Consider the following 16,640-nt stretch of genomic DNA (forward strand, 5'->3'; position numbering starts at 1 on the left):
ACAAACACATTTCTGTTAAAAGTGCATTTATTTATACTTGGAATGACTGAACATACAAATGTAGACGATTTTACTGACTTGTGCACAATCACAATTAGTCTGCCAGTTTAACAGAATATGAATATGTATTAATAAAACATCCAAATGTTCACAATGTTAGAGCCCAATGGCACTAATGGGACAGGACATGAAATTAAAACAAGTTTGATTAACTACAAAATTAATCAAATAAATATTAAAAAGTATGAACGTCTGATTAGCAACAGCTGCTCAATTTGACCCTGCGCTCCTCATATCTTTAATTATAAAGTGTGCAGGTCTTGCAATGCTACAATAAAGCAATTTTATAAAAAGCTGAGTTCATGGAAGTGACATTATCAAAGTTTGGGGTTACACAAACGTTGTGTAACACGGGTACCACAGACTGTATACAGATATACACCGTCTATGATGGGTACCTGTACTGTAATTATTAGGTACATTCTAATTGCCTTTTCACATTTTATATTTTCAACAGCAAAGGACACTGTTGTCATGGTTTTGGCCACAAAATGCTGGTTTAACCCTTAGTTACATTAACACATTTATGACATCAACATTCAGGTCATTTTGAAGCTGTTTCAGGAACGGCCGAGCTGCTCGAAGTTTCTTCTGTTGAAAAAGACAGGAAATACAGGAAATATAAATAAGTCCTGCAGTGTGTGAGTGCATTATTAAACAGACATTATTAAACAGCATATTATCAAACCTTTGTCTTTCTTCTCCTGTGTCTCTTCTGCTGCGGTTTTATCTGCCCTGAAGAATATCCTGGCACTGCTCAGAGAAAAGTACAGCAGCTCAAACTCCTGCAGGACAGAGACATGTGTAAGTGTAAGTGTGTGGATCTGCATTTAAAAACACACACTGTTCCAGTATAAAGACCTGGAGGTAAACATCTAATCTCTTCTGTGTGAGGTTCATGGTCTGGAGCAGTTTCTCGTCCTGACTCGTGGCCTGGACGCTCTGCTCCTTCACCACCGCGCTCATTTCCTTCCTGTATTTATCTCTGACCGCTTGAAACCAGTGCAGAGAATCGAACTCCAAATACTGGTCCAGCAGCTTCAGGATGTAGGCCACACCTGAGACAGACCCACAAAAGCCTCATGAGATCAGGGTTTTCATGTCGCAATAGGAGGTTTTCATGTATTTACCCATCGCAAAACCGTCATCTGTGAAGGCCGCTCCGGTTTTATTTTTCTTGTTAAGTTTCTCTTTACAGCTGATGGAATGTTCGACAAAATTCACAGTCTAGAAAACAAAAATAAGGCATTTTAACACAAATGTAAATACAAAATTCATTTAGAATGATACAGATACTTGATGACCAGATTTTCAGAATCAAAAACGGGGACACACCTGATTTGTGGTGGTTGGTAATAATAAAATTGTGAAACAAGTGCAATCTGCATATCATTTGTTCATTTGTTTTTCAAAATAATAACAAAAATAAGAAAATTCACGGTAACGTCCATTATTCATTTAAACACAAAATTGAAAACTGAGAAAACAAATCACTATCCGTTTTTTCATTTTGGTTTTGGAGATAAATAATGAAGAAAATAGTTTTAGTTTTTTTTTTTTACATTTTTAAACTTTTTGGTTTTATTTTGAAAAACGAATGAATGAATGATACATGGATTAAGTGCGTAATTAAGGAATTGCTCTGCACTCATGATTTATTCACGACTAACATGTGAGTCAGTATAGGTCACATTTTCTTTTCTTTTGGTCGTTTTTAAGCAGCTTTTCTGTATTTTATGTAGAAAAGTGACAATTCATGCCTCTCTTTACTGCTGGCAGGGATCAGATTGGTTAAAAACAGGGACACTTGGGACATTTATTGTGTAAAACTGGTTTTGGATAAATTCGCTGGGACAGGGGACACAGGGCTCAAAACTGGGACTGTCCCGGGTAAATAGGGACATCTGGACACCCTACATGTATCTCTATTTAACCAATGTTCAGGAGTTACCATGGAGACACATGCACACAGTAGCAAACAGAACCAACAAAGTCTTTTGAGTCCGAATACTCAAAAGGACAAAAAGGACTAAAAACAACACATTTTCAAGAGCCTGTGGTCTATACGTTTAGGAGTTTGATTTTCAACAAATATGGTGAAAGTAACGAACTGAAAAACTGAGAGATTATTTAACACTTATTGTAGTTTCAACCAAGTCACCTCGTTCTGGTCATATTGTATTAATTGAAAGCTCAGATTAAAGTCTAGCAAAGCCTCAGACAGAGCAGTGCCTACAGTTAGAATCACACCCCCAGGGACCGTTAACGACATCAGATACAAAGAGTTGTGTGCAAAATGTAACTTACCAGAGGAGGTACGATCATGTAGAAGTTTCTCAGATGCATGTTTTTCATACTGCGAAACTCCGGAGCAAAAACCGCCACAAGCATCTTGAAATACTCCGTCCCCTCGGCAGAATTACTCGTCAGATCTCCCAACACAGAATCGAGAACACTGGTTGAAAAAAAGGGAACATTTCAAGACTTCATATATCCAAAAGTATTAATGAGATGGATTCAAAGGGCCCAGATTACGGCGTTTTAATGTTGTTTCCTTATTACAAACAGACCTGGAGTTGTGTTTTGTTTCATTCACACGTTTAACACACAAATCTGCAAATTTAGGCTGAGTTTTTCTCTTTTTCTCTGTGTTTTTAAACTCCATACACCTTCACTAGAATAATTTGGATAATTTCAGCCCTGGAATGACCCATTTCTATTGAAAAGGTAGCTCCTGAACAGGGCAATTTGGAGACATAAACAACCTAATAACCAAGAATTACTTAAAGCTCAAACATGTGTGAATGAAACAAAACACAACTCCAGGAAAGTTTTTCATGAGGTAACATTATAACATGGCTTAAAGCTCACAAGAGTCAATTTTGTGTAATATAGTACGAGCCTGCAGTGCCCCCTACTGACATAAATATAGAATGAGAGAAGTAGCGTGTTGATTTTTTATTTATTTGCTTCAGTACATACCCAGCAGCTCTCTGGGTTTCGGTGGACAGTCCCTCTTCTTTTACCAACTCCTCAAAGTTTACAATATCCTCCAAATCTGGAACAAACCTGGAAATATTGAGGTACAAAACAAATATAGTAAAAGCAGTGAAAAACCAGGAGAGACAAATTTAAAGTTTCTTATTTACCTTATTGCGCTGCTACAACAGTGGAGCCCTCCGGAACGGATCATTCTCACGTAACCCATCGCATTGCCTGAGAAAAAGATTAAAAATAATAATAAAACAATGATTTTTATAAAGCTAATATTAAAGAGCCAATATTACTGTTTCCTCATCACAGACATACCTGGAGTTGTGTTTTGTTTCATTCACACATGTTTAACACACAAATCCTGCATATTTAGACTGAGTTCTGCTCTCAAACAGAATACAGGAAGTGCTCCACTGTGTTTTTAAACTCCATACACCTTCACTAGAATCATTTGGATGATTTCTATGGAGTACAAAAGCTTTCAGAAATATTTGTGTGCATAGGTTAGATATATGTGCAAATTTGGCTATAGTTGAGAATAAAATAAATATTTGTAAACTCTTGAATGAATCCAGTCGTACATAAAATGTGTTGTGTGTATTTTATGCATCAGAATATGAACTGAAAAGTTACGTGACTCAACTGTCAAAAATATATCACTTCACAGGCAGAAGAAACATAGAATGAGATGGACTTTTGGACCACATACGGACTGAACAGGACTAAACCATACATTTTATGAACGACTGGACTCATTTGAGAGTTTACGAATATTTATTTTATGCTCAACTACACACTACTACAGACAAACATCCACGGATTTCCTATGCACATAAATATTTCAGAAAGCTTTCTTACTCCATAGATTTCAGCCCTGAAATTGCCGATCTCTACTGAAGTAAAGGTAAAAAGTAGCTGTTAACTTCCACTAATCTACCAAACATCACAAAGTGAAGCGGAGCATTTTGAGTTTTGTTGATGTAAACCGACTAATAATAAAGGATTACTCACAAAACACAACTCCAGGTCTGTTTTTGATGAGGAAATAACATTATAACATGGCTAAAAGCTCACGGGAGTCCATTTTGTGTAATATAGGACCTTTAAACTAATTATAAACTCACCAATCTGACTGATGAGCTGCCTGAACTGGTCTAAGTAACTTTGGCCGTCTGGTGTGATACCGAGCTTTCTTATGCCACGGTTAAACTTCTCTGCCCGTTCAAATGGATACTACACAAGAAAATACACAAGTTAGACAAAATATAGTGAAATAAATGGTCCTCAAAATGTCACCTATACTAATACAGTAAGTCAAAGGCCGATGGTACTGATGTGCAGTGGTCTAACCTTCTAGGCGTATTTCTTTAACATTTTTAGGGAGTGTAATTTGTATTTGTTGTGTCTCATATTGTTGAGAATCCTTAAAAAAATCAGTGGATCTTAACAGTGAGTAAATGTTCATGGTCAGTAAAAATCAGAAAACCCAATCATTAATTAGATCAGACTTTAAAATACCTGATACATGTCATTTAATTGTTTTTAAATTGTTATTTCAATTAGCTGATAACTCCAGAAATCAGGTAATGAGCAGAATTTTGGTGTGCATAAACACAGCTACGAATCTGATCTATAATAATTCTGTTCCTTTTCAAAACTACTGTAATATTTTATAATAAGGGCGGGACAAAATCTTGTGCCACAAGATCTCACCTGAGGAAATGATCGAGAGATTTTTTCCCATGTGGATTTCACAAAAAAAAATGATAAATTATTGGTGAATTACATACCTCCTAGTCCCAAAAGCAGTACTTAAACAAAATATATGAAAAACTGAGAGGCCAAAATTGGGAACTGAATCAGAAAATTTATACTATATCAGGAATTATGTAAACATCTTGTGGTTCTCATGGACTCAGTTTTGTCTTGTGAAAATTGTGTCTCATCCCATCAGCATTTTAAAGCAAATCCCAACATGAAATTCTGTAAAATCTTTAAACTTTTCAAACCACAAGTCTCGAGTCTCACCTTCTGATCGGACTGGTCCTTGGTTTCTCTAAAGAAGCGAATATCTTTGATGAGTCTGGACTTGATGTGCTCGTCGTACATGAACTGACTGAAGATGTAGAACTTCTTGCGTAGAAACTGGTAGGTGAAGTTCACGGTTGTGTTCATGATGCCGGTGCCATGAGTCCGGATGGAGTTGGCAATGTGACGGATGTTGATAGTGTTTAGGTGCTTGTTGTTACTGGCTTTTTCAATAAAGATCTAAATGAAAAAAAAATGCTTTTAGATAAAGCAAAGACGGCAAAAATGTTGATACTTTACAGCTGTCATCAACCTTCTCTGGGGGTGTGACGCTAAATGTAGGCGCTGCTTTGTTTGAGTCTTTGAGTTTAATCTGAGCTTTATTTTAAAATAATTTGACCAGAAAGAGCTGACTTAGGGGTGTTACTCTTAGTCACTCTCACATTTTTGTTGAAAATTAAACACCTAAACTGAACGACGAATGCTCATATTGAATAAAATGTGCTGTTTAAAATTAGTTTTCAGACTGTCTTAAACCTTTTTTTTAACCGTGTTTGTTCATATGGTGTTTGCTACAGAGTTTAACTACTGAACATTCAACTACATAGACATAAATGTTGAACACCCCCAGCATCATGTCACTGCAAAGTATCAGTGAAAGAAAATAGAAAATATTATAAAATTGTACCTGGTTGTTGAGGTTGTACAGGTAACGTGAGACAAAAACATGGATGTTCCTCATGATTTCCAAAACATCCAAACCCTGTGAAAAAAGTGCTGCTGTCATCATTCCAACTTAAAACAGGATTTTATTACTTTACAATCAGCTGCTTGTTTCCATGGAGATAGAAGTATAATACCATAGTCTGGGACATTTCAGACAAAGCAAAGACGTGTAGCAGTTTTCAGAGAAGGAGATTATACTAGTATGATTCAATTTCAATTAATCGGGCACTAACATGTAACATATAACATGTAACACATTTATATTAATAATAGGGCTGGGAAAAAAAAAAATTCAATTTGAATTTGAAGTCCAATTTGATGATTCTTCCACTGGAAATTGCACTGAAAACACAAGAAAGCTGCTCACTACAGTCACAGGGACCAAAGTTTAGCACAGGACCGTGCAGGTCTGATGCTTTTGAAATCAGTGTCACATTAAATGTTGGGGCTGCATATTTAGTGAAATAATTTGCTTAATTCATAAAAGATTTCCCAAATGCCCAAAGGGCTAAATATGATCACGGAATACAATCTTTTGGGGTTTTTTTTTGGTAGTTTGCATTTGCATAGTGGAGAGGGGGGAAAAAAATCTAATCTAAAATCAAACCAAAAAAATGTTTTTTTGTGAAAAAAATAAAAAATAAAATAATTGCCCAGCCCCATTTGATAAACAATGCTTTTCATGTCATAAAGGAAAAAAAAAAAAACCCAAAAAAACATAAACATTGCATTTCCATTCCACTGTGTTTTGATCATTTTTACAGAGTGGATGAAGTGAGATTTTCAGTACCTGTTCTAGTGTCTGACTGGGGAGATGAGCCTCTGTCATCGTGAGCCCGTATCTTTGCGTGGCGAGGTTTCTCATCTCACTGTAGGTAGCCCAATCATGCAGAGCAACAGTCGTCAAGTTATAGAAGGTTTTATCCAGATAATGAGTCACATACGCTGAAAGGAGAGAGGAGAAAACATAATCTATGTCTGATCTATGTTACAAAGTTGTTTCCTCGTCATAAACATACCCTAAGTTGTGTTTTTTTTTCACACATGTTTAGCACACAAATCCTGCATATTTATACCTTTGATATTGATGAATCTGTTGAAAAATCTGATGGGTTTGAGAGAGAAGAAGTGAGCGAGGTCCTTCATGCCGACTTTGAACGGGTTTCTATCATCCAGCTTGAGGTGAGTGTGCACAGAGAGACGGAGGTCCTTCTCGATCTCTTTACACAGTTTGTCCAGTAGGTGCTGCCAATGTACAGGAAAAAACACATTAATATCAACAGTTTAAAATACGATATCATCAGAATGTTCAAAATTCCAGAAAGGAGACAAACATAGACCATAATATTGTTGTTCAATATAGATATGATTTGTAGATTTTGATGCAAGAGTGTTCTACATGTATCTGTAAAGGTGGAATATTTAGGAGCTACTTAATTATTTACTGAAATTTCCCACCAGTCCCAAATGTATTTGTTGGTCTTTTCTTACCTCACTAAAAACCTCCATGATCTCTTTATCATAGCTCTGTAGCAGCTGGTCACAAGTCTCTGTGTGTTTGGCGTGCATCATTGAAGGTACGCCGTCTCTCAGGGCACTGAACATGTACTGCAAGACAATTACAGAAACTATTATTATTAAATTAAACTGCTATAATGTGATTTTTAGAACTGCATTAACTTCTGGTGGAGGGTCCATCAAATGCTTTTCTCCATGGAAATGTGCTTTGTCTGTAATGTTTCACAGTAATGTTTTATCTTCATGGAGACCAAATCAGACCAAATTACAGATCAGATCTGCGGAGAGGTGACCCCGCTCACAGCCAGAATACCTGTTTTTCTAGGTATTTCAATCGATCATTAAAAGCACATAATGAATGTAAAGTAGGGCTGTTTACTGTCATACTATGAAACACTTCAAGGCAGAGCAATGAATATCCATAGAAACAAGCAGGTGTCAGATAAACTGATTCATCAGCTGGTTTAACTTTGTGGAAACCGTCTGACCAGCATTAGAATTTTTTTGCTCAACAGTAGGTGGGTACTTTTTTTATTTAACCAATTGCTGCTATTTGGTCGTGATGTATGTAATGCGCCACTGACAGGGCTAACTGGTATATTAAGCTTTTCCTAAATCCCATGGGAAGAAGGGCAATAACATCTTTCCCCTTGATAAAATTCACCAAATATTCTCTTTGTTCCAGTTTTAAATCCTTGACCCTGGCCAGGATGTCATACCCCCAACCTAAAAAAAGTTACACAGTGGAGCTTTAAATATGAAACCAGGAGATAGAAAGAATTATAATAAATCAAAATACGCCAAGACTTAATGCTCACGTGTATTCTTGCTGCATCCACTGCGTTGTCGTACACATCATCCAAATAGATGGGAAATACAGCTCTGTGCCAGTAAAGAAAACTACAGTCACACTGCAGTTTAACTCTGGGGAGAAAATGAAAGTTCATGGTAAAAAAAAGACAAGAAATTTATAACTGTACATCTCTGAGGCTAAACCAACCACCTCACCTTTCACTCAGCTCACTGATCAGATCCAACTTTTTGAGCACGAGTTGCAAAGGAAGAAGCTCCTCATCTTTAAATGTTTTCTAATGTGTAAAAAGAAAGAAGAAATGTAAAAATCTTACCAGAGTAGTGAATTACAATTTCATTACCAACTTACCAACTGGGTACCAACACAAAGAGCCAGTGCGACCACCAGGCGGCGCTCTTTTGTGCTTGGACCACTCAGTGCGTTTTCTGCCAGTACCAAAGAAGAGAGGACGTCCAGGCGCTGCTCACTGTACTTTTTGTCTGAGATGACCCTTTTCTACAAAAACAAACAGCTTTAGTTAGATAGAGAGGCGGCGCCAGAGGAGGTTGACGGGGCACTAGTCTCCACTGGAATGTCCACAGCACCTCCATAGTTTTTCCCAAAGATTTTTACCTAATTTTCTCAACTAAAAATGTTGCAAAATGAGACTACAATAAAAAAGATGACAGGTGTAAGGCTCCACTGTTGAAAGGCGCTAAATGAACATGTTACATGAGCACCACATTGAAGATTCTAGCACCGCCATAGCTCCTCAAACCAAAAATGTCTGACACTGCCCCTATTTAGACTTGAAACTTCACACATACAGACATGTATATGGAAGATAATTTGTTTCATCTGATTTTGAATTTTAAATGCCACTGAATTTCTCACTTTTAATTTTTTAACTCTGAAAAAATTTCAAAACTTTTCCGTGATTTTTTCATGACCTAAAGTAAATTTTCCACGACTTTACCACACCTGCATGTGTAAAATTGATCATGCTTTTAGGGCTAAATATGAAGTCTTAACCCTTTCCACTCACCTTAAGGTTTGGTGTTATAGTTTTTTAACATTCAAAATACTGTCAGTGCATTTATTGTCGTCTCTTTTAAACAGAAGGCATAGATGTACGGAAATAATCATTACAGCCTAATAATAACTCATCAGAACGTTATAGTTGTGTAAGAGACATACTAAAATTCCATGAATTTTCCAGGATTTCCATGACTGTGGGAACCCTATGAAATTTCCAAAGTGTCAAATTAAACAGTCAAAATTCAGAGCGTAAAATCTGCAGTGGAAAAATTTGCAGCAAAGATTCAAAACCTAAACAATCATTCCAAAGTGATCCGATCTAACCTAGTAACAAACAGGAAATGGTGCAGTGAAGCGATCTGATTGGTCAGAATTAGCCTCATTAAAGCCTCATCTCGTTTATTTCTTAAATGTAAATTGAGTTACAGATGAGAACGGCCAATAGGAAACAGCCTCATCCTCAGCCCATACACACACATGATCGACTGCTTCTGTCTTGGCATCCTGGATCTTTGCTGTGAAAATTACACTCTGGATTTTGAGGGCTTGAATATATATGTGGTGTAGTTTTTATTTTGAATTTAAAACATACTGAAATTACGAATAAAAATAATTCAAACATCTATTTTCAGAGCTAAAAAATTAGAAGTGAGAAATTCTGTGGTATTTAAAATTCAAAATCTGATGGAACAAATTAACTTTCATACACATACTTTCTGTTTAACGTTTTAGATTTACCTTTGCGACATTGATGGCACTCAGGGCTTGAGATTGAAGCTGCTGACTGATGTGAGACACGGAGTCTGCTACAACAATAGAGCGCCTGTAAAACGTGTGCTCCACTGCCTGGACACAGTAACATCACGTTAATTACCTGTAAAATCAATGGTATTAGTTGTAAAAAATAATAATGTCATTACACTACTCGCCTTTAGAAGCTCCATTAGACGACACAAGGCTTTGACAGAGGCTTTCGTCATGGGCCGCTGCATTGACATGTACATGTTCATGGTGGTTTTGATGATGGTGCTGATGCTGTATGCGTACAGGATACCCTACAGAAAACATCAGTGATAAAACATTTTAATAAACACAAAAACTAAAAACACATGTAAAATAATGTTTCTAAGACCTAATGAGCCACACTTACTAGGATAACGATAACGATATTCAAATCTCACAATACGATATTATCACAATGTTTATTTCGTTTATTTCATGGTACCATATTTATTGCGATATTTTAGATGGTTAATATAATTGCAAACACTTTTGCATTTAAAATACCTTGACAAGACTTGAGAGCCCAAGAATTAAAATAAAAAACATTACTTCATGCTGTCTGAGCTGAAATGCATCATGGGATATGTAGTTCCCTATCTTTTTTTAGCTGTTGCTACTATAAAACCATGCATTTAACCAAAGAAATCATTTGATATATTGTGACAACTCTCGATAATACTGTGAGAGTTCTGACGATACGATATCACGGTATTTTGGTTATCTTACCTGTAAAAACACATTACACCTGCTGTTGAGGTCTTCCAACAACTTGTCACTTTTGTGCTCTTTAGACAAGATCGACTCCATTTTCATCATCCAAGAAGTTATAAACACATAGTAGGACTGAACATCCCTGTAAAAAAAATGAAAGCCACAGTAAAGAGACTGCCAGGCATTTTCCACTAAATACTTTGTTTGAACTCAAAAATCTGGGGACGAAAACAGACTTCTATTGAATGTCTACCTCCTACCCTCTTGCAGAGTGGGTTGTTGTTATGAAAAAGTCCATTCTCAATCAAATTCAATCATCCTTTTTTGATCCAATATATAATAGTTTTTCCTACATAATTTTTGCACAATTTATTAAAAACTTGTTGCTTAAAGGACCCACATTATGGCCATTTAAAAACACATATCTAAACACACAAATCCTACATATTTAGGGTTCCACCTTATGATGTCATGTGGTAATGCAGGAAGGCACTTCACTGTGTTTTTAAACTTCAAACATCTTCACATCATCTGGATAATTTCAACCCAATCTCTACTGAGCTAAAAAGGTAAAAAGGAGCTGTTAACTTAAAAACTACAGCTAACTTCATGACATCGCATCACGCAAATAAGAATTACTCAAACATGTGTAAATGAAACAAAACTACTCCAATTATGTTTTTGAGAACGTAGCAACATTATAACATGACTTAAACTTAATATAGAACCTTTAACTATATAATCTCTTTTCTCTCTTTTTCTTATCACTTAAATGTCTACACAACATAAATCTCTCACAATGATTGAGCCAGTGTATATTTTGTTGTTGGTCTGACACTGGTAAACAGTCATACTCACTTGGACAGGGTTTGTGCTCTTTGCTGCAGGTATGCATCTCTTTGTGCTTTAATCGACTGAATACTCTTCTTATCCATCAATTTGGCAGCAGCCGGGACTTTTGATACCAGAAAAGTATCAGGAAACCAAATTATGTTGGCGGTCAATGTGACAGCCGGTACCTAAGAGCAAAAGCAAAATAATGAAAAGATGGGCCAAACGAAATATGTATAAAAATATGAATACTACAAGATTTTATTACCTTTTTACAAATATCGAGCAGGGATTTGTAGAGCTTTTTGTCAACACTTCTGAAGATGTGGAAATGAAGAACAAATAAACTGCAAACCCCAGCGTATTTATCTCTCTGGTCGATCTCAGAGGGTTCTCCTGAAAACAAAAGTATAGTACCACATAGATAAATAATTGTTATAGAGTACCAAATGTTATCAGTGAAAATTAACTGACCAATCTTAGACTCGATGCTGGTGAAAATATTGCGGATGTTAAGGGCAAACTCTTCAGCAAAGGCACCATTTTTGGCTACAGAAACACCTTCTCCAGGATCATCGAATCTTTGCTCCACACAAGCCTGTCACAGAGAGAAAAAAATTATACAGGCTCCATCTACAGAAAATGTTACAATATAATGGTTATTACACGAAATTTAACAGTGCACAAAGTCATGTTTCAGTTAGGAGGCCATATTATATTATTCTGTTATTGATTTGCCTGGAATATTTCACAGTATGGTATTATTAGATTGATTGAACTGAGTTATAACACCTATCAATCTAATAATATATTAGTCTTATCAGTCTCGATTGGCTCTCACTGAAAGAAAAAGATTACAAAACATGGAAAGTCATGATGAATAATTGAATCTGAAGCATCACAACAGCGGAACAAGCTGGAAAATCAATTGTTCCATTCAGTTGAGAGAAAAGAACAGACATCTTCCTTGTCCACAAATGCACAACATCTTTATCTTCTGCATGTTTTCACAAACAAAATAGTCTGTAATTACACTAAAATAGCCTGAAGTATATAGGTTAATTAATCTACTTCACTTGGCCTGTTAGTGTCACCGGCTTGTTTTCACTGAGATACATAAAGCCATACTGTAGAATATTCCATGTAAAATCTCCATGAAGACAAGCAGGTGACAGACCCTCCACCAGAAAAATTACACAGTGCACCTTTAAAGTGTAAAAGAGAAGTTACCTGAAGGATCATGCCATCTAAAAGTTGCCCCTCCAGTTTCAGCAGCAGCTTCTCAAAAGGCTTCAGTTTGTCTTCAGGGATGGAGAATTTCCCGGGGTTGTGGTGCACAGACTTCAATAACCTACAATACATAATTTATGATTTATTACATGTGACCAGTCATATCCCTGCAGATGATACTTTGCAGTGAATGTCATCAACATTTCCTGGGGGTGTGATGCTAACTGAAGGCACTACTCTGCCTGTATTAGACTTTACTGTAAGCTTCATTTGTACACAATCTGACCATAAAGAAGTGACTGATTTTGTACTTTTAAACTTTTTGACAGTGTTTGCCTATGTGTGCAGTCTCTTCACAGTAACAGCTGAACATTTCACCATAAAGATTAATATACAACACCCCCAATGTGATGACACTCAAAATACAAATTAATATGGCTTTCTCACCGCTTATACATCTTCCAATGCTCTTTTAGTGTACCATGATTTTCCATAATTTCATCAAGTGTGAGGAGTACCACCAAGAGCTCGCCAAGGTGCTCATACAAAATCTGAAAAAACAAAAAACACAACATTATAAATCGACTGGGAATTTTTATTTACTTATTGGGAGTTTTACCAAAAGACATACTTGAAAATGGACACCTGATGACTCTATGATTTTTGTTGCACCTCTACAAAAAGAGAAGAAGCAGCAATTGTATGTTTAGTGATACACAAATACTCACAAAAGATTTTTAATTAACACAGAGGAATTTACTTATTGCTGTTGTAAAGTGCAGCCAGCTGATGAACCACATTAACCACAACTTCGTAACATCTTGATACGAAACAGGATAGTTCCTAAAAATGAAATGAAATGACAGTAATATATTTTCCATAATAATAAATTACTATTTTGTCTTACCTGAAGGAAAGAGATAAATCGTCCCATTTGAATCTGGGACTCTCCTTCAACAACACAAGCGTCTGAAACTGAAACAAAAACAAAACATTACTTTAACAAAAAAAAAAAATTAAAGATCCAACTACATTCATCTCATAATATGATGTGCAGCTTACCTCCCTCTCCATAAAACAGTAACCCATTGTAAAACTTAGTCTCTGCCTGCCCAAAATATACATAATTTATTACATAATAAAACTGCAACACAAATGTAAGTCTGGCAAAAACAGTGAAAAACTTACCTCATACTTCAGCTTTTTTATTTCACTACAAAGTGCTGCGTAGACGGTGATAACTTTATTCAAAACCTGCAAAATAAAAAGACACGTACAGCAGATATTACATTGTAGTGATGGGACTTTCAGCGTCTTTATGGGATCTGAATTTTTTGGAAGGGCTTGTGTCAATGAGCTGTTCAGAAGACTGGCTCTTTTATTTATATGACAGAAGTCAATGTGAGAACTAATCGTTATCTACAAAATAATCACAGAGAAAAAAAAAATAACCAAGCCCATGATTTGTTCAAAATGTTTCAATCTGATAGTGGGAGTGTTTTACCTTTAAAATAATCAAATTCTAAATAAAAGGTTGCATTACAATTATTCAAAAGCTGGTTTTATGATGCCAGATATGTTTTTAGTGCACAAAGCTCACACTTGTGTTGCCTCCTCTGCTTCTGTGCTGATTCTTGTGTTGATTCAGTGTTAATCGAGATAAAAGGGCATAAAATTTAGGGGAAAAAAAGAAGATTTGGTTCTAAACAACATGAGATCTGGATCCAACAGTTCACATTAAAGAACTGTTCAAAAGAGGCTCACATCATATCACTATTACATGGGCCAATATATTTCATAAACACAGTGCATTATACCTTGTTGTCTGTTTTGATTAGCTCCAGGAGAGAGGACTGCTCATATGGGAGAAGCTGTAACACATAAAAGCATTCGTGAAACTAGAGTTGTACTTGACAGATTTTGCCATTTATTAATTTATTTACCTTTAAGGCAATAGGGTCCAGTGTAAAGTCCCACACATCTCCAATGGAGTCATCCAGTGCCTCCTCAATGCCCTTCAGCTGAGATGTGTACTCTTCAAGAAACCTGGTGTAGTTCTTCAGTTGAACTTCTGTGTGGATTTCTGAAAGCATTTGTACACATATTTACAAATGATTACCAATGTGCTCAGAGCCTTCTTATGGCAAGAGAGGACCATGTTTAATGTAGGTTTTTGCATGATAACAAAAGACTATGTCATGGTCAAATCATTCACGGTGCATTCTCACTGCTTCTGCTTTTAGCTCAGTAAATTAAGGTCTTAAAGGGCCCATATTACACTGTTTTCTGATCTATGTTATAATGTTTTCCTCATCAAAAATGTACCTGGTGTTGTGTTTTGTTTCATTCACACATGTTTAACACACAAACCCTGCATATTGAGTTCTTCTTTCAAACAGAAAACACCCTGTTCCACCTTGTGATGTAATGTTGTAATACAGGAAGTGCTGCACTGTGTTTTTAAACTCTATCCACCTTCACTAGAATCATTTGGATCATTTAAGCCCTGGAATTTTCTATCTCTACAGAACAGAAAATAAAGGCAGCTGTTGCCTAGCTTTTTGCACATATATTTCCAATATATTTTTAACTACAAATGGCAAATAAACTAACCAAATGAAACAGAAAACGCACACCAAGATTCTTGTAGAGGTGCAAATGCAAGTAACAGTAAAATAAAAGTGAAAAAATGCATAGCACACTCAGATGGCTGATGTCCAAAAGCTTTTTTTTAAATATTATTTTTAAATAACTTTTAGGCAAAAAAGCCTTCATCAGATCATTTTTCTTGCTTTTGACCACAGTATACAGCAGGGGTGGGCAATTATTTTTTCCATGGGGCCACATGAGAAACAAAAATAACTGTGGAGGGCCCGAGCCAAAATGCTTAACTCAATTCTGCATGATATTAAATGTATTTCTTTATAAAAAGCTGTAAACAGCACTGTTTTTACAAGCTGGTGAGACTGGTAAGAGTATATGTTATAACTAAGCAATGAAAAAGTGAGGTTGCCTTACAAAAATTGTCATTAAAAAATAAAAGCAATGCAGCTTAAGTCCATGCATGAGGTAAAATTATAAAATATGTTTATTTTGTAATTCCAAATGAGCTTACACGGGCTGGCCAGAGTCAACCAAAGAGCAGTATGTGGTCCCGGAGCTGGACAATGCCCAGGTCTTGTATACAGTATAAACTAACCTCACCTAATTATATGACATTAAAGGTAGAACAGAACATTTTGAGCTTTAGAGATGCAGACAGTCTAATAATTTAGGGCTACTCAAACATACAGTATGTGAATGAAACAAAACACAACTCCAGGCGTGTTTTTGATGAGGTAACAATATTATAGCATGCCTTGAGGTTCACAAGATCCTTTAAGCTTCGGTCTTGGTCTAGTCCTGGTCTAGTGGCCCCAATTTTGATGTGGTGTTTTGGTTTGTGCAGGAGAGTGACCGCACACAGTCAGAGAAGACATGTTTGTTTGCACTTCCTTAAACTTGGACCTTTTGAGCTGACGTAAACCAATAATTTGAGGACAATGCCATGTGCAGTGTTACCCATGCACGTCAAAAAAAAACTATACATTTAGCAATTAAAAAGAAAAAAAAAAGTAGTATGAGATGTCGTTAGCATAGACGCTAGCTTGAGGTGGCTAATGATGCAACTCTCGTCTTTTCCAGAGCCTCCAAAAATTAAAAAACCTCCTGAATACTTACTTTGTGAACCGTCGTCAAAACGGTCAAATTCCCAGTCAGGGGCGATGGTTTCTGTCGCCATATCCGAAAAATCTATGCCCTAAAACTCTGCTGTTAACAAGTGTAGCTGCACAGTCCCATGATGTGTCAAGTCTCATGATTTTACCCAAGGCCGCTAGTGCTCATGGGAAATTGAGTTTATTGCGGAACGGCAGCTAGTTGATTTGAT

General features: G+C 36.3%; 1 protein-coding gene across 1 annotated transcript; it reads right to left on the bottom strand.

Annotated features, from left to right (window-relative positions):
* Window positions 1-9: 9 nt before the first annotated feature.
* On the bottom strand, window positions 10-16,578 carry washc4 (WASH complex subunit 4). Its single transcript, XM_020931138.2, has 32 exons — window positions 16,433-16,578; window positions 14,656-14,795; window positions 14,530-14,583; window positions 13,901-13,966; window positions 13,775-13,820; window positions 13,620-13,687; window positions 13,473-13,555; window positions 13,344-13,386; window positions 13,160-13,263; window positions 12,713-12,833; window positions 11,957-12,080; window positions 11,751-11,878; window positions 11,510-11,670; window positions 10,667-10,793; window positions 10,087-10,212; window positions 9,896-10,003; window positions 8,489-8,635; window positions 8,335-8,414; window positions 8,145-8,250; window positions 7,300-7,416; window positions 6,885-7,053; window positions 6,599-6,753; window positions 5,771-5,845; window positions 5,083-5,322; window positions 4,179-4,287; window positions 3,210-3,276; window positions 3,043-3,129; window positions 2,368-2,515; window positions 1,191-1,287; window positions 922-1,118; window positions 749-845; window positions 10-651 (listed from the first exon to the last, which is right to left on the bottom strand). The coding sequence occupies exons 1-32, from the start codon at window positions 16,491-16,493 to the stop codon at window positions 605-607; spliced, it is 3,498 nt and encodes a 1,165-aa protein (XP_020786797.2). The 5' UTR covers window positions 16,494-16,578; the 3' UTR covers window positions 10-604.
* Between the last annotated feature and the right edge of the window lie 62 nt (window positions 16,579-16,640).

This window comes from Boleophthalmus pectinirostris, unplaced genomic scaffold (genome assembly GCF_026225935.1).
Source record: "Boleophthalmus pectinirostris isolate CB_2022bp ecotype Guang Dong unplaced genomic scaffold, ASM2622593v1 HiC_scaffold_2, whole genome shotgun sequence".
NCBI lineage: Eukaryota > Metazoa > Chordata > Actinopteri > Gobiiformes > Gobiidae > Boleophthalmus > Boleophthalmus pectinirostris.